Source organism: Leptonychotes weddellii, chromosome 2, assembly GCF_054177405.1.
Source record: "Leptonychotes weddellii isolate Sample4059 chromosome 2, ASM5417740v2, whole genome shotgun sequence".
Lineage (NCBI taxonomy): Eukaryota > Metazoa > Chordata > Mammalia > Carnivora > Phocidae > Leptonychotes > Leptonychotes weddellii.
Window position 1 is genome coordinate 162603179 of NC_138370.1, and position 24363 is coordinate 162627541.

The window sequence follows — 24363 nt, forward strand, 5'->3', positions numbered from 1 at the left end:
GAGATCATGACCTGAGCCGAAGGCAGATGCTTAACCCCCTGAGCTACCCAGGTGCCCCGGTTATTTCTTTTTTTTAAAACAAGAGTTAACGTACTGGGGGTTCAGTTTTATTTAGACAAATAGGGCTCTGATTTGGGGAGGAGGGTGGAATGCCAGCCCGCCCCCGCCCCCCCCGGGTGTGCGACACTGGGAGTAAGACTCCGGAAAAGCGGAGCACGATTTGCTGGCAAGCTCAATACTCCCGGCATTCACAGAATGCACTTCCAGAGAAGTGTTATGAGACGTTCTGACCAGCGTCTGTCACCACGTGTTAAACAGCATGGCTAGTTTGGGAAGCCAGTGACACAGCGAGAATGCTGGACGTGGGGCACCTGGGTGGCTCAGCCGGTTAAGCCCCACGTTGGGCTCACTGCTCAGCTGGGGAGTCTGCTTCTCCCTCTCCCTCTGCTGCTCCCCCTGCTTGTGCTCTCTCTCTCTCTCTGTCAAATAAATAAATAAAATCTTAAAAAAAAAAAAAAAGAATGCCAAACTTAGAGTAAATGAACGACTGCCATCACGATGGGCAGATGGCCAGTCTCATCAGGATGTTCTGCTGAAATTTCTGGAAAACCAGCGTTGTCACTGGTATGTATCGATAGTTTGAAACATGAACTGTTAGAAAAAAATAGCATGTTATGAAGCAACCATACATCAGAGTTTTCATTAGGTGATGAGACAGAAAGATTGAATGTGCCTCCGTTCACTAGATGGAGGGAAATAACATGGATCAGTGCTCACTACAGTAAGACTTCCTTGGGATTCTTCTCTTCAGCACAGGTAGACAAGGGAAGTCAGACGCTTTCTGAGATGGAGTGGTTTGAAAAGGCAAACCCCAGATTTTCTCTAGTTTATACACTGTGGGCTCAGGCTAACATCCCATGATGGAGTAATAGTTACGAAAGATCCAGAGACCTGTCACCTCAATGTCATGATAACAGGTGGCACCACTGACCCCAGATACACTTGTAGGAAGGCCTTTTAAATCTCCAGTAAGTAAGGGACTAAAGGACCTGGTGAGGTGGTTTGTAATGGGCGTTGCTCTGCGTTTCTGTATTGTCTCACTCACTCTGTGTGCATCCCTATGGATAATGAGATGTCACACACGGAAGGGGCAGTGTTGCCATTGTTAGGTAAAGAAGGGAGAAGGGAAGGACAAGAGAAGTTGCAAAGAGTTTCTTCTGTTCATAGTCTGACGTCAGGTGCTCTGAGAGATGACTGGAAACCACGCCTGACTTCAGCGGGCAAGGTTATGAGTGAGTCCGGCCCAAGGGTCTGACAAAGCTCAAGTGTGGGCCAGCCACTGGTAGGAATGTGGTCAGGGAAAATGGGCCACTGTCCTGCTTCTAAGTGCTCCTGTAGTTGAGTGCTGTCTTTGAGGTCTGTGTGAACATTTGTGTGCGGCCACTTGGGTCCCTACCCATTGGAGAGCAGCCAGCCGCCTTAGGGGCCCCGCAGATCCTCCCTGGGGGAGGGCTGTGGCAGTGGCGCTCACCACTGGCCCCTGGTGGCGGGGTGCTGACATGGCAGGGCTGCCCACGAGAGTGGGAGTCCGTTGAGACTGCCCTCAGAGCCGCGGCCTTGGGGGCTGCTGGATCTTTGCTTTGAGCTGCATGTTGTGCATGATCACAGTTTTATTTTATAGGAATCCGAACCATAGAAGCCCAGGGAGGGAAAAATATGAAAAGCTAAATGACACGAATTTTAGAATGGATATTTTAGAAGATAGTTTCTAAAAATTCTATTTGTGTTCACAAATATAATCTCTGATTTGTTTTGATAAAACTCAAGTGTAGCATACTAAGGAGAAAATTGTAGAAAGAATGTATAGGATTGTAGCCTGGCCATAACTTTGCATTTGAATAATATAGGGACATACATATCCTTTTTGGTATATGGCTTTATTATATTGACCAAAACAAAGTGGCTTTGGAACCAGACTTCTTGAATTTGAATTCTGGCTCTGCCACTTACCACCGGAGTTAACCTTTTTGGCGTTAATTTCCTGCCATTATTGTTGTTTTCTGTGTAGCAGGTAACTGTAGTTTGCCTGAATATTTGTTATAGTGCTGATAAGTGATAACTTTTATTCTGTTTTTAACAGGGACCTCCGAAATAATCTTATTAGTAGTATAGATCCAGGCGCCTTTTGGGGACTTTCATCGCTAAAAAGATTGTAAGTATTTGAGTTGCTTGCTTATGAGTTTGAACTGTTCTTTTTTCTTTTTTTTTTTAAGGTTTTATTTATTTATTTTACAGCTAGATAGAGCATGCATGAGAGAGGGAGAGAGAGAGCACGGGCGAGCGCTAGCAGGGGGAGGAGCAGAGGGAGAGGGACAAGCAGACTCCACGCTGAGTGCCAGGACATGGGGCTCCATCTCACGACCTTGAGATCATGACCTGAGCCGCAATCAAGAATTGGACACTTAAAACTGACTGAGCCACCTAGGCGCCCCCGAACTGTTCTCTTATAAGGAACTGTTAACCCACTTCAAGCTTTAATGCGATAAAAAAAATGGGTTTTAAACAATTTTTAGTTTATTGACTAGGTCCATGATAGAACAAAAAGAATATTTAATATAAGTAGCATAGAAAGTGGTTAATTTGTGCAATAATTTGATTTGTTTGATGGTAGATGGTTGTGTCCTTCTTATGCTAATAAGATGATTACTGTATTGGTTTTGTCAGTGATCATAAGAAGTCATGCATAGAGGATTTTCAAGTTACGAATGCATTCAAACTCTGTTGTATAAGCTTATCAATTGAGGCCCCTTTCTATGAACGGTTTAAAGTCTTGCTATTTGCATGTATATTTTATCTGTGTATTATTATTTCAAAACCTACAGAGCAGTTTTTATTCCTTCTGAAGCTAAACAACTCCCCTTCACTCCTTTTTATGCGGTTTTCATAGCTGCCGTGTGAGCACGCTCCAGTTGCAGAGGTAACCCCACACTCGAGCCCTGCGGACTGTCCCGCCGTCCCTTATTCCTTCGAAAGACATTTCTTATTATTAAGTGCTGGCTGCTTACCGTGGTCTGACTTCTTGGGAAGAGCTCACAGACCCTTGGGGGCAACCAGATAATGAAAATATGCCCTAACACATTCACATGGGAGCCGTCACAGATAAAATCATAGTAAGAACGTGCCAAGGAAAGGAGGGGCCACCTGGGAGGGGAATGGCCTGCAGATTTGACCTTGCTCCCGAGGGATGAGTACTACATATTGAAAAATAACAAGATGGGCGTTCTAAGCAGAGTGGGCGTCCGTGTGGAGCCAGAGCATGAAGTACAAAGTGGGGAAAGAGGGGTTTTGGAGTTTAGGCTGGTCATGGAGAGATTAGGCTCTTGTAGGCCTAAGATGACCTGCCATGTTAAAGAACTTTGAAGCTCTTTAGACAGTGTGGGGCTAGCAGGACTTTTTGAATATGGAGTTGACATCAGATTTGTGTTTCAGAATATTTCTGATGGCAGGAGGGAGAAACCGCTTAAGTGCAGAGAACTGGGGACAGAGGATGTTGGGGATGAGACGATGCTTTCATTCTTCTCAACAATCATCCTTCCCTCCTCTGTCCCTATCTCTCTCTCTCTCTTTTTTTTTTTTTTGGTTCTATCATACTCTTTTATTTACTTTTTCTTTTAAAAGATTTTATTTTTAAGTAATCTCTACACCCAACATGGGGCTCGAACTCACAACCCTGAAATCAAGAGTCGCCTGCTCTACTGACCGAGCCAGCCAGGCGCCTCTCTCATGCTCTCTTACTATTTAATGTTTATAAAGTATCCGGGGTGACTGGGTACTTTTTTTTTTTTTAATGTCTTCTTTGTTTCCTGTGTTGTTTGTATAATAAAGTAAGCTGTGTTTGCTCTGAGTTGAATCATGCCAGGAACTACTTAAATGCTGACAAGGACCTTCCCTCCTAATACTTTTGACATTTTGTATCTATTAGTCTCTCATTCCAAACTCTTTCCTTTTTACAGTCAGATCCAGTTGTAAGAGTTGGCTATGCTATTTTTGCCTATTTAAAAAAAAATACTTTTGCAAATATAATTTTTTTTTTCATTTAAAACGTATCCTCTGAAGCTCTCCTCTCAGTCCCCTGTCTTGGTCAGTCTTAGTGTTCAGAATTCTAGACGATGAGGCCTAGTAGGAGTTGAAGAATTCTCTCTTCATTGTGTAACATTGTTTGGAATTTCAGTCAGACTCTGTAGGAGGGAACGTTATTACCATGGTTTTTGGTGAGGGCGCCGGATGACGGTTCATTGTTTTTATCAGACTTCTGTGCGCTCCGGACGCCCCAGGATGTCTGCAGGAGGTCTCACCCTTGATCGGTTTTCTTCCCCGTGCACCCTGCTCTCCATTATTTTCCAGTTCAGGCTTTTTAATGAGGCAAGTCAGAAAAACTGGCCCGTCTGGAGTAGGTCAGTGGTGTTAATGGACACTGGAGTTCTGGGTAGGGAAGATAAGTGTCAGAGGCGAGTGGGCATGATGTGGGCGTCAGAGTGGCAGTGGTCACGGTGTAGAGTTCGGTTTAGAGCCCAGTAACAGTAGTAACTGGGTCCAGCGGGGAGATCAGGTGGTGAGACAGAGAGCAGCATCAGTTCCGCTGAACAAAAATGGAGTCTGTTGTGGATGCCCAGTGGTGTGCCCGGGTCCAGAGATAGAAGGGTAACCCAGGAACCCCTCGAGGGCTTGGCCGTCTCGTGGAATCCTGTGCACTGACCAGGAGCCTGGATGTGGACTTGGAATCTCCTTGGAGAGAGAGGGAACTGTAGCCAGAGCGTGGCTGCAGAGAGCTGCTAGGACCTAGGCGTTCTGACGCGGGCGAGGGCCTGGAACACGGCCATAGCCAGGCTGCGTGCACCGGTCAGGGGAGAGGAGGGGCAGCGGCTTAGTAAGCTTGCTTGATGACAGTGAGTCACTTCCTTTGTGCTCCTCACCAGGTGCACATGGAGGGTCCATTTGAATCAGGGGTGGGAACAGGAGGCCTCAAGTAGGAAGCGGGAATGTGGGTGTTAGACCCACCCTATCAGGAACTGGGGCTGAGGCCGAACCGTCTTTGTTTTATTTGTCCCTCCTGGAAATTCTGAGTTTGGGAACTTCTAGAATACCTTTCCCTCAAGCTTTTTCTTTTTTTTTTTTTTCCTCCTATGGAGGGATATGATGTCATATTGCCATCATATCATTGCTACGAGACAGACAGCTTATTCCCTCCCTTTGTGATTGGCCCCACTTTACTCCCAGCTTTTTGGGAGGGAAGCTCTTTTTAGGAAGATACGTGCTAATAATGTCTTCATGTTGAGATGCGGGTTGAAGGCAACTTGACTGCTAATAAAAAGCGGTTTCATCAGGATGTTTTAAGGATAATGCGGAATATCTTAGATTCTCTCTCCAGTTCTTTATCCTTCAGTAAATAATTTCTCAAGTACTTCCATCCAAAATAAATAAATAAATTTCTTGTTCAGTAGCATTTAATTACTGATCTCGTCCCGGGCACTGCCTGAGCATTTTTTCATTGCATTACACATTAAGTAGTCTCTTATGTTCTTGCCTAGGAAGGTAATTGCCATTTATAATATTCATCCCGCTAGAAAATACATCCTTAATTTCAAACAGTTGACGTGTAATGGAACTTAAGGTATACGACTTGCAAGCTGAGAGAGTCCTATATGTAAACTCAGTGAGATACAAAGATATTTGTGGTAGTAATGTTTGCTGGTTGCTTGTGGATACAGGCACTCTTTCTAATGAGGCTCTAAATCATTCATTTCAGTTGTGCCTCCCACTCGACAGCCACACATATAGCTTTTTTTGTAAGTGTACCATGCCTTTGCCTTTATTTTATAGATAATTTGAATCAGGAAGATTAAGTGGCTTTCTGAAGGATAAACTACCAAAAGTAGGTAAAACCTAGACCTATTCAGTTTCTCTTTTTTTGCTTTATCAACAAATTCAAGCTGATTCTCAATCTAAATAAAACCCATTATCAATACCTAAATACCATTTTAAATAGGTATAGCTGTAATGAAATTGTTTCCCAAAGAATCACTGGTAATTACACCAGTTAAAGCTCAGAAGTGACACAAGATAATGAATTGAGCCCAGAAATGCTTGTTTAAGCAGCAATTCACAAAATGATGCCTAATTTTCTTAAACAGTAAAACCCAGAAATAAAAGGAAAATCAGCTGGAATAAAAAAAGTCCCGTCGGATTAAATACTTACTTTAATATTCTGAGGAACAGAAGCCTGGAACACAGCAGGTGCAGATAAAGTTTCGTATTGCTTAAGTTTTTTGTTTTTTTTTTTTTAATCAAAAGTTGCCATAAGATAGGAAAGGCAGAACTGTGAAATTTAGGGAAACTCAGGATTACCTAAGCTAGATTTCGGAATATCTAGGGGAGAAACTTAGCACATAGGTGCCTGATTCGGATGCCCTGTCCTTATCATTTCTGGTTTCTTGTCTGGCTAATACAGTTTCTGCTGTTACCAAGTTATACAATTTGGACTCCAGCAGTTTTAGTTCAGAAATGGGTGGTGCACATTGCTTCTGTAAAGAGTAACTCAGAGCATGACTCAAAGAATAGGTACTTTTCCATTACAAAGAATAATATGGACATTGAAGAAAAGGTGATAAAAATATTTTTGGAAGTTTGGTTTAGAATCTTGTTCTAATTCTTTTATCAAAATCCAGGGGGTGAATAATTCCTAACTAGGAACTGATAAAAATTAAGATTCATTGTTTTAGGGTTTTCCTGAATACAGTTTAGTAAGTCTAGTGATGGAAAAATTGCTGAAAGCCATGGGCTCTCACTTGAAGTTTACAGAAATTGTCATTTATTATCTCCCTGTTAGAATGCATTCTCTTGATTAAAATTGAAAATTGTGTTCACTCTCTGTGGTGTGGAGAAAAATAGTGCAGAAAGAACGCAATATCTACTACACATTTTATGTAGATAAAAAGGAAAAAGTTTCGTGGATTGAGGAGAAAAAAAATACTTAGAAAGTAACATTTGATAGGAACTATAAGAAGTTAGGAATGGAGCAGGGCACCTGGGTGGCTCATTCGGTTAAGCCTCTGACTTCAGCTCAGGTCATGATCTCAGGGTCCTGGTAGTGAGCCCCATGTGGGGCTCCATGCTCAGTGGGGAGTCTGCTTCTCCCTCTGCCCCTCCCCCACCTTATGCACACGTGCGCACTCCCCCCTCAAATAAATAAATAAAATTAAAAAAATGTTAAGAGTGGGGCGCCCACGTGACTCACTCAGTTAACTGTCCGACTCTTGATTTCAGCACAGGTCATGATCTCAGAGTCTTGGGATTGAGCCCCTCCTCGGGCTCCAGGCTTAGGGGGAGTTTGCTTGGGATTCTCTCTCTCTCCCTCTGCCCCACCCTCCGTTCTCCCTCCCTCTCTTTCTCTCTCTCTCTAAAATAAATAAATCTTAAAAAAAAAGTTTAAAGTGATGGGAAAAAATAACTAGGCCATTACCTAGATAAAGCTAAAGTAATCTGGCTTGGAGATTAAACGATAGATCTGTGAGGTAAAAGCAAACTCAGTTTTCTCATTACAGTCAAAACTTCTGATTTAGGGATGACATCAGAAAGCTTAAGTTTCAGGTATTCTTGAGGAAATAAAACCTCCAGCATTTTGGTAATTTGCCCCTTTGTCTTTTGTCTGTCTGATGTTCGCTGACACTGGGCTCTATCCCTGACTTCCACAGCTTAGTGAACGGTGTAGGTCACCTAAGGTATTCTCTCACAAACAGTAAGATAGGTTGAGTCTCATTTTTACCACTCCAGTCTTATCGTGAGTCATTTTACAGGAGTAAGTGCTTGAAATATAGAGAGCACTATAATTAGGCAGTGCTTAGTCTGTACACAGATAGGTGAAAGCAAGGATTATTTTTTCTCTCAGTGCTCCCCTTCACTCACTTGAAGTAGGTAAACTTCTCAGGGATGCTGAAAAGAAAGGTCTAGCATGATACCTGGGTGCTGTTCTTGAATACTGAACATATGAAACCTTCATCCAAGAGAACTAATTGAAGACACTTTTTCCCCCTTTCTCCTCAGGGATCTGACTAACAATCGAATAGGATGTCTGAATGCAGACATATTTCGAGGACTCGCCAATCTGGTTAGGCTGTAAGTATGTCTTTTCTACTAAAATATAAGAAGACATGTGGACTAGTACCCAGATATTTATAGACACCTAGGACATGTCTGATAGTAAAGTAGCAGCTGTCAGGATTATAGAAGGAGAAGGAGATAAGGAGCTGGAAATTCAATCTTGGGGATATAATGTCATCAGAACATAATATTGTGTATTCACACACACAAACACACACACACACAGAGCCCCTTAATGGGGTGTATGCCTCAGGGAACATGTTCATGTTGAGAGAGATGGTCAGAAGCTTTGCTGGTCTGGATAAATTTCCTGGAAGGGGTAAAACCTGAGCTGATGGTCCAGAGATTGCAGAGATTTGATTAGTTAGAAAGGAAAAGAAGTGAGCCAGTGATGCCTGAAGGTGGAAGGTGAGAGCAAAGACAGTGTCAAGGGGAAAGCCGTTGATGTGAAGAGTGAAATCACCATTTGAATCATGCCTCTGACTTTGTGATTTGGGGTGAGTTCACTTTTCTGAGCTTTTCTGTTTTTTTTTTATCTGTTAAAGTAGGTTCATGGTACCTCAAAGTTATTATAAAGATTAATTAAAATTTGAATGATCTGTATCTCTCTCTTTTATAATTTATATATAATATAAATACAGAAGAACTTTGTATAAGCCATCAAATAACATTTTTATTTTCTTTTTAAAATGAGGAGGCTCTGTTTGGGAGTAACTAGAAATCAAGCTGATTATCTTTAATAGAACTTTATATGGGAGCATATGAAAGGCAGATGGGCTTAGAACAGATTTAACAATAGGAAGCCACTGAAGGACGTTTACGTTGGGAAAGTGGCATCCTGTTTTACAGAATAGTTGTCTGGGAGTAGGGTGCAGGATGAAATTTGGGATTGAGGGTCAAAGGTCTAGTTACAAGGCTTGTCTATGCCTGGTTCTTTCTGTGGCTTTTCAGAATGTTTCTGCAACTTCATTCATGTTAACTTTATTATATATATTTTTAAGATTTTATTTATTTGAGAGAGAGAGACAGTGAGAGAGAGATCATGAGCAGGGGGGAAAGAGTAGAGGGAGAAGCAGACTCCCCACTGAGCAGGGAGCCTGATGTGGGACTTGATCATGACCTGGGATCATGACCTGAGCCAAAGGCAGACGCTTAACCGACTGAGCCACTCAGGCACCCATTCATGTTAACTTTAAAAAAGCTCTTAGGGCCTTCAATGGTGAGATCATTTCATCTCTGCACTAAGGGAGGGGACTTCAGGTCACTTGTTAGGATACCACCGGGTACTCCTGCTTCTTTACAAACTTGTAGTATTTTTCAGTGAGCCCTTTAATTTGGGAGGAGAGATATATGGCCAAACTTAAGTGTTTAAGTGTAAGATTGATTTGGTGTACAGCTTTGCTCATAACTTGAAATTAATTAAACCAATTGCATTTTTCTTTTTTTGTGGCTGGATTGCAGCAATTTTATTTCAGTGCTTCTGTTATCTCTTCTTGAGAGTCTTATATTTTTGGTTCTGAGGACTGCATAAGAATTGGCAAAATGAGGCATTTATGAAGGAAAAATCTGTTATATTTTTGGGTAGCTGTGACTCAAGTAATGAAAAAGAGTCTTGGGTTTACCATTTCATCGACTTTAGTTCCAGATGAATTTATAACTGTGGCTCAGGGATTCTTGACCCATCAGCAAATATTCCTTAGGCAAAAGAGCTGGAAGGGACCATCTTTACATTAGGGCCACTTACTATTTCTTTACACTTTTTTTTTCCCTCCTGCATCAAAAGCTGAAGTTTTTGGAAGTTCTGAAGCTTGGGTCCATCTCTTACATTTTTATTAATTCTGTGCTATCTGTTGTTACAGGAAGTTACAGGACATTTATCCAAGTGAATCATTAAAGCAGAAGAATAGCACTACCAAGTTTCCTACTTTGAGATTTGGTTGAGTGATTTTGTAGCCCATGTAATAATAGGTCACTGTGGCTCTTTTAAATGCAACACTCTATGGCATATACAGAAATAAACCTGACTTTATGTCCTTTAAAGACTGTTCTAAGAAAAATTGGCAATTGAGGTAGCTTTTTTAACTTCAGGAATGCATTGCAGTGGAGATGCTTATAATAAGTTGGGTTGACACAGGTCTAGAGTCAGGGATCAAGAAACTTTGGACGAATGTGCTGTATGGATAGCAGCAAACTGCAGATTTCTAGGCTCTCTGAGCCAGCCTGGATGCTGGTTGTGAAGGCTGGTAACTATCTGTGTTTCCCACTGGGAAGAAAAGCACCTTCTCAATCCAACAAGTGGAAAAGGGAATTTGATTAGCCATCGGGCATGTAGTGCATTTCTTACATAAAGTCTGTCTCCCACCCAGAAGAGCAGGCATATAGAAGAAGGGAATCCAGAGTGGATCACTCTTTATAGATATTTCCTTTACTGCTTCTTCAGCTGGATTCTCTGGATTGCCTTGGAACCTGGGATCTGGGACTAGGGGGCCTCTTAGCCAAGAAGGCTGGAGTGGAGGCCTCCTAGGGCCTGGGTGAGACCCTGGCAGACAGATGGTGGTCTTCTCGCCCATGCCTCTCATCGTTTTGAAACACATCATGGCTTTGGAGGTTTAGGTTAAGAATTCAGAAATAACCTTAAATATGTCTGAGGCTTCAGTGGACATGGATGTAGGGGGCCTAATTGATTAATCCTGTATATGGATCTTTGCCTTTGTTGATGGAGAATTTCTGGGGCCAACTGTCTCAGAGAAGTGAAGACATACTCCCAGATGTTCCTACCCCATCCCTCTCCACAGTGGAAATAACTGGCAAGCCAAAGATGGGGAGCTGGAAATGAACTTCTGTGAAGTCTCTGTCCTTCACTTAGGATGTCACTTTCCAGAGAAGTTGTCAGGAGCACAACAGATCAAAAGCTTTCCTTTTTTCCCCTTTTTTATGAATTTTTATCAGTTTACATCTTGCATTTTTTTCTAAGAATTATACCTTTAATATTTTTCTATCAGAAATAATTGGTGAGTGGGGACTCCTGGGTGGTTCAGTCAGTTAAGCATCTGTCTTTGGCTCAGGTCATGATCCCAGCATCCTGGGATGGAGGTGCCCCTCCACCCCCCAGTCTGGCTCCCTGCTCAGCGGGGAGCCTGCTTCTCCCTCTCGCCATGCCCCTGCCTCCCCCTGCTTGTGCTCTCTCTCAAATAAATAAATAAAGTTAAAAAAGAAATAATCGGTGAGTGATATTTATAAGAACTTCCTTTATACAATTGAACAATTACTGGTGTCATTAAGTAATAAAACCACATAGAGATTTGAAGGAAAAATTAAATCTCCCTTCCATCACTTCAGACGTATCATCGTGAGCTAGCGTGTGCTAGCTATCTGGTGTATTATTTTCAGATTTTCTGTTGCCCCCACAAATGTACAGGCATACGTATGGGGCTTTAAATTTGTGCTGTACTCAGCAGTTTACTTAAAAAAATCACCAGCATGTCATTAATATCTTTTCAAGAGGGTACATGTTGATATAGTTTGTTTGTTAATAATTACAGAATATTCCAAGTATAGAACTGATTGTAATTTAGTCACTTACTCCTCTGTTGTAGGAGATTCCATCTGATTGCATTTCCCCCGCCTATAACAAATTGGCCCTGGTAAACATCCCTTGTATATACATAAGTGATGCATCGTACATATTTAACTTACAGGAATTCAAATGTATCTGTTTAGCAAAAAGTTAAGTAAATAAAGAAAAATTAAGATATTAAGAAACCACAGTGTAAAGGGGTGGGAGTGGGGATGGATGGATAATTCACCTGCTATTGTATTCAGGGAGCTGATAGGACATGGGAACAGTGACTTTGCTGGTTGTCATTCTCAGTTCCCTTTTACTTTTTTGTGTAAGTATCTCAGAGCTGGAGTGTGATTTTGGTGTTTTAAAATGTGTGTAAGTTTTTATGGTCCCCAGACCGAAGCCAGTACTCTGGTGTTCAGCCAGTCTTCTTCTAGCACTGGAGGGAAAATCGGTTTGTGTTGGGATTTACTGAGAGCATGGTGTGTCTTACTCCAATGTGATTCCTTCCTTCCTCTGTGATTTTTAAAAGGAAATAGCTAATAATATCTAATGATTAGAATGAAATTACCTAATAATTAGAATCTAATGATCCCTGTGAGATGCCATTATTTTGTTTATACTTAAATCCTATATTTGTATGGTAGAGTTTTATTTCCAACTCCAATCTTTCAAACTTGTAAAAAACAAACAAACAAACAAAAAAACCCAAAACATTAGAGATAATTGTATAAGGAATCTCCATGTCTCCTTCCCGCAGTTTCAACACTTAGCAACTTCATAGCCAGTCTTGTTTTAGTTCTATCTCCCATCTCTTTGTCTTCCTGCCTACATTATTTTAAACAGATCTAAGTAATCATATAATTCCACATAGGGTAGCTTCATAAAAGTACTGTTGTTTGTTTTAATTGCAATACCCTTTTCAAGATCTACATTCAGTATCCCCTCCGATAGGCCAAAAAAGAGAAGGGCGTCTCTTTCATTGTTCTTTTAATTGCCAGATACCCTTTTTTTGTTTGTTTGCTTAAGTTCCTAGGTAGTTCTCCTGTGAAGATCAGAATCCTTTTATCCAGACGTTTTCTATCAAAAATTTGTATGCTACATTTAAAAGCCAATCCAGGGATGTTTTTACTGAATCTCATTGTATATTAATTTGTGAAGGATTCGCATTTGTGTAATACTAAGTCTTCCCAACCAGGAATACACTGCTGCAGAATCCCATCTATGGACTGTCACTTTCTCCCACATGGGAGGGATTCAGCCCAGACTCCAGAGGAGAGGTCCAGGTCTCAGGACATCTTCCTTGAGAATTCTAGGTTTAAGTTGTATCTATTCTTGATATTAAAACAGGCACTGAACAGAGCTTGTGGTGATTAGACCATCCTGCCATCTTCCCAGAGCCTTCAGTCCCATTTTAGTATTAGAAGCTTCCTGAAGATGGAGTCTACATCCTGAATAGCCACACTGTTGATCACCTACTGTGTACCCCAGCTTGTTACTAGCTGCCAGGGGTACCCTGGTAAATAAGACCCACAAGGCCCTCTGTCTTGGAGCTTAGGGTCAAGTGTGGAATCATTATGGGTATAACAAACCACCTCAAATTGTAGCATAGGGCGTTCTGGGTTTAATTCATATAAAACTCTGCAAGGTTTTAAATATTTATTAAAGTCATCTGATACAAGGGGGGAAACAAGATAGGTTAAGTAATTTGCCCAAGGCCAGCACTGAATTATGTCAGTTTTAAACCCCGGACTCATTGCACTCTGTTGACATATTTTATTCAGTTCCTGTGGGTTGCTACTGCTGGTTATTCAGGTCATCCCTGTCCTTTTCTTGTTTTTACATTTCTGTTTTCTTAAATGATGAGTTAACACGTGAAGAGTAATTCACTTATAATGAGAGCATGACTAAAGTTCTGGCTCAGTAAGGTACCTTTCAGATTCACCTGGTATTTGGTAGAAAATCATTACCTGATAGTAATAACTTCAAAATAATTTTATTACTTTATTTTGGTTGAAAACAAATTTCTTTATCCCTGGATAAAATATTTATTAGTTGTTCCCTTTTTATAAGATTTAAAACAACTTTCATAAATTCTTTATAACATTATTCAGTGATTATAGGACACGTTAGGAAATTGTATAAAATGATATATAATCGTTAGTATTTTTTAAATGAGATTATTTCCTTTTTTTTTTTCCTAGAAACCTTTCAGGGAATTTGTTTTCTTCATTGTCTCAAGGAACTTTTGATTATCTTGGCTCATTACGGTCTTTGTAAGTAATTTTTTTTTCCTGTTTTGATAAATATAACTTGGTTTTTAAAAATTAAGAACAGTTATTAAATGGTTTAAGAGACTTCATAGGGAAAATCTGTTGATTTTGCAAAAGTTGGACTCTCACTCGAGCGTATGCATTCTCATTGGAAAACATACCGTAAACCTGAATAATGTGTTTCAGACTGGGACAACCGTTTTCTCCTTAGAATACTGTATCTCTCTATATTTAGAGTAAATAAATTGGCAATTCATTCTCTTTCACTTTATTTTTCAAGTTAGAAAATATTTTACTGTTTGACTAGTTGAATCCACAAGGTATAAAATATCCCTCCCTATGAAGAATCTATAGTTAAGAATATTTTATGCTTTTGGGATTTACCTTTTATCCTGTAACCCCTTTCCCAAACTGAATTCACAACTTATTACTGACATTGCTAGGAATTTTTATGTAGAATGCTTGCTTTGTACAATCAATGCAAGATCATATTGACACAGTTCTCTGTAGCTTTAGAATTGGTAGATTTTTTTTTTTTTTCCCTCCCGGAGCAGTTTTGTTAACTGAGATTGTATGGGAGTTCCTTTTGACAGTAATGGTATTTCTAGCTAGACCATAATATATTTCAAACTATAAGTTACACTAATTTCTATTGGAAATACAGTTAAATATAATGCTTTTTAAATTTTTATTGTGTATAATTTATGGGATTGACTCTTTTTCCAAGGAAAAATGTCTTCTCTAGCAGATGCTGTTTGGTGTTTCCTAACTTCTTTCCTACATCCCCTCCCTCCCCTCCCCTTCTCTGCTCTTCTCCTTGAAGTTTCTAGACCTAACATTGAGCAGTTTTCAGTGAGATGTAGCTAATACTTAGGCATTCATCTGGCTCCTCAGCATTATGGCGGACCCATGTACATGCTTCTGGAGCTATGCTGGATTAAACTCTGGCCTTTTTGTTTCTGTTACTGTTTTTTAGTGAAAACATCTCTTTCTGGCATATTTAGTGGGCTCAAGTCAACAATTTATGTGAAGTTAAGAAAATAAAAAAGACTACAAAGAATAATTGGGCTTTTGAGACCCTGGGTAGCAGGAATGTAGGAAGTATTTTTGTCCAAAAACTGGGGAAAATGACCAGTGTTTTTTTTACTCGATAGTGCTGGAAACCGACCAGAAGGTGGTGCTTAGGAGTTAGAAATCAGTCCAGGCATCCTGTATTGGTTTTTAAAATTTACTTTCTCTTTGTATCTCATTCCAGCTCCCATCCTCTTTTTTTTTTTTTGCCAGAACTAATAAGATGAAGCTTTTGCTTGCACGCTATCTGTGTTAGGAGCACACATTCTGTTTGCTCTTTGCACTTTGATTTATTTGTACAGAACACGTTACATTCTGTATTGGTTGTATTCATTTTCTTCCACTATTATATAATGTCCTCCAGGTTGACAGGGGACAGTATCTGTATTTATTGTTATTAGCTGGACTTAGCATACTGTGCAGCACATAAATAGCACTTTGTAAAACCAAGTATTCAATAAATTATTGTGCTTTTATCCAAGCTATATATATTATCCTCTCTTGTTTCTTATACCCAGGTGCCAAATTATAAAACTTCTTGCCTCATGTAAAAATAATTCTGTATATTCTTTCATATCAAGTGTGAGGTATTCTTCTATTTTTGATTGGTTGAGTCTGTACCCCTTAAGTTTGTAAGTATCTTGGTATCAGTTGGTGCAAGCAGAGAGGTGTCAGAAAGAGTCTCCACTCTTGATAAACTTAGACTCTAGTCAGACAGAATATAACCATGGTAAACGGTCACATATTCCTTTATGTTGCCAGAATTAATAGTTCTAAGGCATTTAAGGCAAGAACATGGCAATGATGTTGGAACAATTAGGGAAGTCTTCAAGGTCCTCTGTTAGTGCCACCATGCTTAATTGATGAATGGGTAGAAATTCGATTTCGCACAGAAGATGGGAGATTTGGTCTTCTGGACCCTCGGATTAAGGAACTTGTTGCATAGAAGGGGGATGATATGTAGATTTGTGTTTGCATCCCAGCTTTGATCTAAAGCAGGTAGTCCCTCAATTAGCAGGGAGGCGTGCTGGGGTCAGCCATTCCACCTCTCCTCTCACTGGAAAGGAGAAGAGAACCAGTTGGTACAGTATGTGCCAAAGGCCGCTGAGGGTGAGCGGTGGTGTGCTTGTCACCCAAAGCAGAAGCCAAGATAAAGCAAACGTGCTGTTTAATTTTACTCACCATACTCCCTAATTTGTATTTTGTATGCTACAGAGAATTTCAGACTGAGTATCTTTTGTGTGATTGTAACATATTGTGGATGCATCGCTGGGTGAAGGAGAGAAACATCACCGTTCGGGACACGCGCTGTGTTTATCCAAAGGCTCTTCAGGCCCAGCCAGTCACGGGGGTGAGGCAAGAGTTGCTGACATGCGGTAAGGGAGAAGGGGAAGCAGAGGAAGGGTTTGCCATATTTTACTTGCTACTCTGTTTTTCTTGACAATCTGAAAATTCTCTGTTTACTGTGCTGGAATTGATTATAACCATTAATCTTCACGGATCTGATAATACATATTTAGTTTATGCGAACAGTTAAGTCAGCTGGATAAAAAATCGTTTTTTTGATTGGTGTTTAAGGTTCTTGGGTTCTGAACAGCTTTCTTTATGGAAAACAATTTCAGAGAATAGTGTAGAGCTTCAGATTTTCCATCAGTTGGCAAGCCAGGAATTTGTTGATAGTTAAAAAAAAAAAAAAATCTGAGGCTGCAATCATTATTTGTTGGTAGGAGTGTGAAATAATAGAGCCTTTTTGATACAGAATTTGGCAGTATGTATCAGTGTTCTTAAAAATTTGATACAGTTTGATCTAGTAATTCTACACGAGGGTTTAATTCTTAGGAAATGATCAGCTTTGTATGTCAATATTTAAGTATAAGTATATCTTCAAGTCTCAAAAATAGGGGATTGGTTAAATGACTTGTGACACATCCACTTATAATATGCAGCTATTGAAAATCATGATTTTGAATAGTATCTGAAGACTTGAGGGAAATATGTTTATTAAATTAAAAAGAAAAAAAAAAAAACCACATGAACCAAAAACAGTCCTTAAAATGATCAAAGGAGTTTCCAGTTTAGTCTTTGTATCTGGAAATAAGAGTTCTGTACTTTTTTACGTTTTCTCTTTATTATCATTATTGTTGTAGTTCCACAAGTAAAGCATGCTATTGGATGAAAATTAAGATTTGTGAAAAGAAACAGCATATACATATATCAGATCATCATGATGTACACTTGAAATATCTTACAATTTTGAATGGGGGAGGGGAGAATACAAATATCTTACAATTTTGTCAGTTATACCTCAGTAAAGCTGGAAGAGAAGAGAAACTAAAGGAAGTAAACCAAACAAAGCCCATCTTACATTCTTATCACTCAAAGGTAGCTGTTACCAGAGATAACTTAGTGTATTTTCTTCATCTTTTTCCCGTGCTTTGACCAAAATGTCATCATACTCTAATGATATTTTGTAACTTTTTAAAACCTGAGATAATGTAAACCCATTTCCTCATCATATAAAATAGATGCATACCAATTCATGATATAGATGTTGTTATCATGTCTCTTTAGGTTGTTAATAATTTCTTCATAAATAATTGCAAGGATTAATTTGCTTGCATGCATGTTTGCATATGTGCTGTTATTCCTTTAAATAGACTGCTGCTAAAAACAGTAGACTGTGGACTAAATATTCTAAAGGCCTTTAATGAGTTCATGGTGTTTGTGTGTATTTTTGCATACATATTTAGGATTCCTCCCTTTTGTTTATATGACTGGAAAAAAAGAATATCAGCTTTTTAATAGTGATGGTAATATATGGGATTTTAAAAGATTTTTCTTTCCCTTTTCTTTAAATGTTCTAAATTTTTTCACTGAGTATGCATGACTTCTATAAGCAGAAACCAGTGGTTTAATCAAAGGTAGTACTGTCTGCTGAAGGTATTCTAAAATTATATATATACTTACCACCAGTTCCATTCTCCGGGTTTAGGTATCATTTACAATCTGGGTTTTTTTAGTAAGTGCTGAGATACCACCAAAAAGGAACACTTTAAGTGTCAGAACTGATTATGAGATGGTTTCATTTCAATTTTACTAATTTTGTTTTCATCTAGGACCCATTTATCTCAGTAGGAGCCTTGGTGCTAGCATTAAAATGCTGGTTGCTGAGGAAAACTTGTTTCTCCATTTAAAAAATTTTTAATTAGAATTTCTATAACTTTTTTTAAGATTTTATTTATTAGAAAGAGCGAGAGAGCATGTGCGCACGCACACATGAGCGGGGGGAGGGCAGAGGGAGAGGGAGAAGCATTGGCTTCCCGCTGAGCAGGGAGCCCGATGCGGGGCTCGATCCCAGGACCCTGGGATCATGACCTGAGCCGAAGGCAGATGCTTAACCGAATGAGCCACCCAGGCTGCCCCTCTATAACTTTTAATTCTGGGGTGTGACTGTAGTATTGTATTTGTTTACTGAGTCTTCATTTTATTGTCTGTAGACCCACCCCTTGAATTACCATCTTTCTACATGACTCCATCTCATCGTCAAGTTGTGTTTGAAGGAGACAGCCTCCCCTTCCAGTGTATGGCTTCATATATTGATCAGGATATGCAAGTGTTATGGTATCAGGATGGACGAATAGTTGAAACTGATGAATCACAAGGTATCTTTGTTGAAAAGAACATGATTCACAACTGCTCGTTGATTGCAAGGTAAACTGTGGATTTTATTTATTTCAGAATTGTCACGTTTAGTTAGAATTTAAATTAATAATTTATCTTCTTGCATTTTAAAATGCAAACCTTCGGTTTTCCTTTTCCTGATTTTTACTTCTCCAGAAATTAAGGAGTTGCCTTTTCATCCAGTTGTGATGAAAAAAAGCATAGGATTAAAGGGAAACACTGTTATACTTTTTGTTTAAAGTTTTAGGTGGGAAAATGTAAACTTTTAATGCCAAACTTAACTTCTAACCATTTACTGCTGCTAAACTCAGATTTTCACTTTTAGCAATCACCTAATTTTCACTATCTTGGTTAATGCTACATCTTAAGATACTTCCTTTCTCTACTCCACTGGTATAAAAAAAAATAACACCTGTCCTGTTAATCCCATGCCTGGTATGATCACCAAAATCATTAATTCAAATGAACTTTATAAAGTATAAAAAATAGAGTAAAAATATATGTATTACCATCACTATATATTTTGTTTTGGTAAAATCTTAATCTATAGGCACTGAATTTCCTTTTTCTTCTCCCCCTGTCTCTCTCTGTTTCTGTGTGTCTCTTTCTGTCTCTCTTTTTTCCCTTCCTACCAATTTCTTAAAGACAGAACTCAACTTGAATATTTAATAATAGATTTGTAGTTTCCACACTCTGCCAGGGCGTCTTAGGGTAATATCACTGCAGATTCATAGAAGTGCCATTAAAAAAAAGTCTATAGCTATCTATTTAGAAAATAAAGACCCTCTGAGTTGAGAATCATGTCTGGGAGTTTTTGGGGTAGAATATTCTATTTTATAATTTCTGTTTCCCTCCTGAGATTTCCTGTCTTGTTTATTAGAAGCATATTTTCCTTTGTGTCTTCTAACATATTTATAGTAGATGCTTTTAAATCCTTGCCTGCTCTTTCCAACATCTGGGTCATCTTGGGATCATCACCACTGACTGCTTTGCTTCTGTATATATTTTATAGTTTCCTATTTAAAAAAAATATTGTTTATGTATCTAGTAATGCTGGATTCTATCCTGGATGGTATGAATGATTCACTATAGAGAAGCTGACAAAGCACAGCCTATGGGGCACATGTGGACTGATGGGCCTACGGGCTAAGAATATTTTTTATATTTGTAAATGGTTACATTTCAAATGGTTATGTAAGTAGCTATATAATATCTTCCAAGTTGCTTCTTGTCCAGAAAAGCCTAAAATAATTACTGTCTGGCCTTTATTTTTTTTATTTTTAAAGATTTTATTTATTTGACAGAGAGAGAGAGAGAGCACAAGCGGGGGGATTGGGAGAGGGAGAAACAGGCTCCCCGCTGAGCAGGGAGCCCAATGCGGGACTCAATCCCAGGACCCTGGGATCATGACTTGACCTGAAGGCAGACGCTTAACCAACTGAGCCACCCAGGCGTCCCACTGTCTGGCCTTTAAAGAAAAACCACTTTTTGCAAATCCCTGACTCTGGATTCTCTTCCATTTGCTTGAAGTCAGCTGGTTTTTGTTCCCTTAAGCAGTTACTTGGCTAAACTCAAACTCCTAGTTGTCTTTTCTGTGATGGCAGCAGCTGAAATCTGTGTGGTGTCTACCCTATCTGTGGGAACCAGGCGCCAGTTAGAGATCTGCGTGATTTTATATGCAGAAGTTTGGGCTTCCAGCCATGTTCCTTTCTACCTCTGTGCTCTGATATTTCAACAAGTAAGACTGAATTTCTGTTTGAGTAGGGCCTATCCTTGCACAAAAGCCATTGGAAACCATTTCCTGGGTCTTACTCCCCAGTGCTGATGCCTTCTTCCTAGGGTCAACTTCTCTCTGGTTTCTGCTTGTTTTGGATCACTGGCCATGTGTTTGGATAGTTGTCATTTTGTAGTTTGTGCAGAGCTTATAAATAATAGTGAACTGCACGGAGGGTAGTTTGGTAGAAGCTGGTCTGCTGTTACCAGAATCAGAGTTCCTTTATTAGGGCATAAGATTGTCAGAAACAGTTTATTAGGTCCCAGTGAGAGAAGACTCTTAATTGTTACCTTACTTGTATTGTGGTGATAATTTCATAAGCGTATACATGGGTTAAAACTCATTAAGATGTGAGCTTTAGGCAGTTTTATTATATGAGTAGGTAATAATACATGATACAACAATAAAGCTTTAAAAATATATAGAACCCTGCGGCACCTGGGTGGCTCAGTTGGTTAAGTTGTCCGACTCTTGATTTCAGCTCAGGTCATAATCTCAGGGTTGTGAGATGGAGCCCCACATCAGACTCCATGCTGGCGTGAAGCCTGCTTAAGACTCTCTCTCTCCCTCTCCCTCTGTCCCTTGCCCTTCCCCCAACCCCTGATCGTGCTCATGCTCTCTCTCTCTAATTTAGAACTCTTAAATTTTGCAACTATAAAGTAACTAGATTAACTTTATAAATTTATTTCTGCAAGTCATACTTGAATTCTTTATAGCAGTACAGAAAATTAATTCTAAGGTTAGCATCCTTGCCTAATAGTTTTGTTGGGAAGGACACTTGACTCATGTGAAAATCTTTCGTATGAAGACTGGAGTCCTTTACCCAGAATTTGCCTCCGTATTAATAACGAAGTTGCAGAAAAAGGAAGTACAGTATTGACTTGGTTAACCTGAGAGATAGCTGTTGATTCTTCATTGGTTTCTTTATGTCATCCGTCCTTCATTAGTAAGAATCAGAGTTTGTAGTTTTCCTCAAATATGAAATTGAAGCTGCCTCTTCCTCCTTAAATTTCTAAATACGCTGCCTTGAAGATTCCTGGAAATTGTTTTCTGATCATTAGTTTTAGACATTGAAGGTATTGCTAAAGGTCATCTTTAAAAACACGTTGGCAAAATATATTAGGACCTGAGCTCCCAGTGGGTGTGCTAAAGAGCCCTGGGACATCACAGTGAGTTCACTTACAGAGCTGCTGTGGGGTATTTTAAGTTTTGGAAGAAGCATGGTAATACTTGACTTTTTTTGGACACCACACACCTACCAGCCCCAGGCAGTGATGATTTCATTAGATCGCGCTGCTTTCCTTTGCTGATGCCGTACTTGAGGGTGCTGAGTTCTTGGTGATCACTGTGGTGCAAAGCAAATACTGTGTGAAAGTCATTGTGGAACATGAAATAAGGGTCTCGCTGTCTGTTCTGTATCTGACATTAGATTAATTTTGGAGTGCTCATCAGACAAGCACAACCCATCAGGAAGTTGGGTTATTTAAGAATGAAATATTTATCTCAAATTGATGTTTTATTTTTTCAAATGGCTATGAAGTTATTAGGACATAGCTACACAGTTCTGGGATTTAATTTAGTAATTGGACCATCAGAGGTATTTCTTTTGGGTTCGGAGCTCTGTGAAACAGTTTTCTGATCAGTGAAGGTGCTGTGAACCAAGAAAGTTTGGGAACCTCTGGATTAGAGAATGATTGCTTATTTTGGAATTTGGTTATTTAAATTTAGTGAAAAATACTTTCATGTCACTTTATCTCGAATGTATTTATTACAGTGTTTTGGATTATTCACTGACTTAATTAACAAAGATGATAAACATTTTCTCTGATTCAGAGTAACAGTGCCTCAAAGTCTTTATTTGAACATATGATGTTGTATAGCCATTAATGATTTAGGAGACTGGAAAAATGTGTCTTAACTTCAAGGCATAACTTTGTAAATTAATTAAAATGATATATCCTTTATGTCTAATTATCTCTTATTTTTCTATTTACATAAAAGCATAGCATGTGGGTCATGTGGCAGGGAGAAAGGTTAATTGAAGGTTCTGATATTTGCTCTTTAATTAATAGGCTTTATGTTAGAGAATTATGAGTTCATCTTGAAAATTGAATATACTGACAGCTCTTTAGAAATATAGCTGTTTTATAAATTGAAGTATACCTTTACATGGAAAACTCCTTTCGTTAAGGCATCAATTGGTAATTTATTAAATCTTTTTAGAGACTTAATGAGTTCCTCTGCAAAATATTTTTACCTTAAATATTTTAATTCTCTTCATAATATTAATCTCCTTCCTTCATGCTTGAATATTTCCCTCCAAATCAGTGAAAAGGTAGACATAACTTGGAAACGTCTCCATTAGTTTTGCTGAAGAACGTGCTGTGACGTTTTCGCCTTTGCACTTGCTGTGCCCCTCCTCGCTGAGTCCTGTTCTCCCTCTTTCTGTCAGAAGCGTCAGGCATGATGTACCCTTGCGCTTTGTCCATACTTCATCTCTTACCAGAGCGTTTTTTTTTTTTTATTAACATATAATGTATTATTTGTTTCAGAGGTGCAGATCTGTGATTCATCAGTCTTAACACAATTCACAGCGCTCACCATAGCACATACGCTCCCCAATGTCCATTACCCAGCCACCCTATCCCTCCCACCCCCCTCCACTCCAACAACCCTCAGTTTGTTTGCTGAGATTAAGAGTCTTTTATGGTTTGTCTCCCTCTCTGGTTTGACCTTGTTTCATTTTTCCCTCCCTTCCCCTATGATCCTCTGTCTTGTTTCTCAAATTCCTCATATCAGTGAGATCATATGATAATTGTCTTTCTCTGATTGACTTATTTTGCTTAGCATAATACTCTCTAGTTCCATCCACGTCGTTGCAAGGGGCAAGATTTCTTTTTTTTTTTTTTTTGATGGCTGTATAATAATCCATTGTGTGTATGTATATACATACACACCACATCTTCTTTATCCATTCATCTGTTGATGGACATCTGGGCTCTTCCCATAGTTTTTACCAGAGTGTTTTAAGTAGCTCTTCACCTGCTTGTCTTGACTTTCCACTGAAGTACTTAAGTGGAGGGATTTTTTTTTTTTTTAAAGATTTTATTGATTTATTTGAGAGAGAGAGAGAGCATGAGAGCGGGTTGAGGGACAGAGGGAGAAGCACACTCCTTACTGAGCAGGGAGCCCGATGTGGGACTCGATCCCAGGACTCCAGCATCAAGACCTGAGCCGAAGGCAGATGCTTAACCGACTGAGCCACCCAGGCGCCCAAGGGAGAGTTTTTTAAATTTGTTTTTATCTAGCAAGTGCTTTGCCCACACTGTGCATTCAGACATACTTGCTAAATGAATGATAGAAGCCTCGTTGTCTCCCTTTTTTGTCTAACCATTTTTTCTCTCTCTTTAAAATCTTTCTCCATGCAGTGCCCTAACCATTTCTAATATTCAGGCTGGATCGACTGGAAATTGGGGCTGTCACGTCCAGACCAAACGCGGGAACAATACAAGAACTGTCGATATCGTGGTATTAGAAAGCTCTGCACAGTATTGTCCTCCCGAGAGGGTGGTAAACAATAAAGGGGATTTCAGGTCAGTGACATGGAGAGTGCTGGAAAAATGATTTGCCCATATCTGTTTTTATTCTTAAAGTGCATAATTGGTCTACTCTCCTCAAGAAGAAAATTTGAGAGATATCTTTGTTTTCACATATATATCCTTATATATCTAAGGACTGCCCTTCAGAGCACTGATGTCAGAGTCACATATGAAGATTAAGAAGAAAGGGTGCCTGGACTTTATCTCAGACGTGTTGATTTAACGTCTCTGCAGACAGAGTGTTTC

The 24363-nt window shown here is 39.4% G+C and overlaps 1 protein-coding gene across 4 annotated transcripts in view; it reads left to right on the top strand.

The window, feature by feature from the left end:
• Positions 1 to 24363, top strand: part of ADGRA3 (adhesion G protein-coupled receptor A3) — a 102184-nt gene that overhangs the window by 23258 nt on the left and 54563 nt on the right. For 2 of the 4 annotated variants that reach the window (XM_081812549.1, XM_081812550.1), the window contains exons 1-6: positions 5874 to 5932; positions 8101 to 8172; positions 13924 to 13995; positions 16279 to 16439; positions 18561 to 18774; positions 23947 to 24111. In XM_081812549.1, the coding sequence (XP_081668675.1) occupies positions 16325 to 16439; positions 18561 to 18774; positions 23947 to 24111 (494 nt within the window). In that variant the 5' untranslated portion in view covers positions 5874 to 5932; positions 8101 to 8172; positions 13924 to 13995; positions 16279 to 16324. Of the gene's footprint in view, positions 1 to 2140; positions 2213 to 5873; positions 5933 to 8100; positions 8173 to 13923; positions 13996 to 16278; positions 16440 to 18560; positions 18775 to 23946; positions 24112 to 24363 lie in introns of those variants that run through there. The other 2 variants (XM_081812551.1, XM_081812548.1) reach the window with 2 other exon arrangements.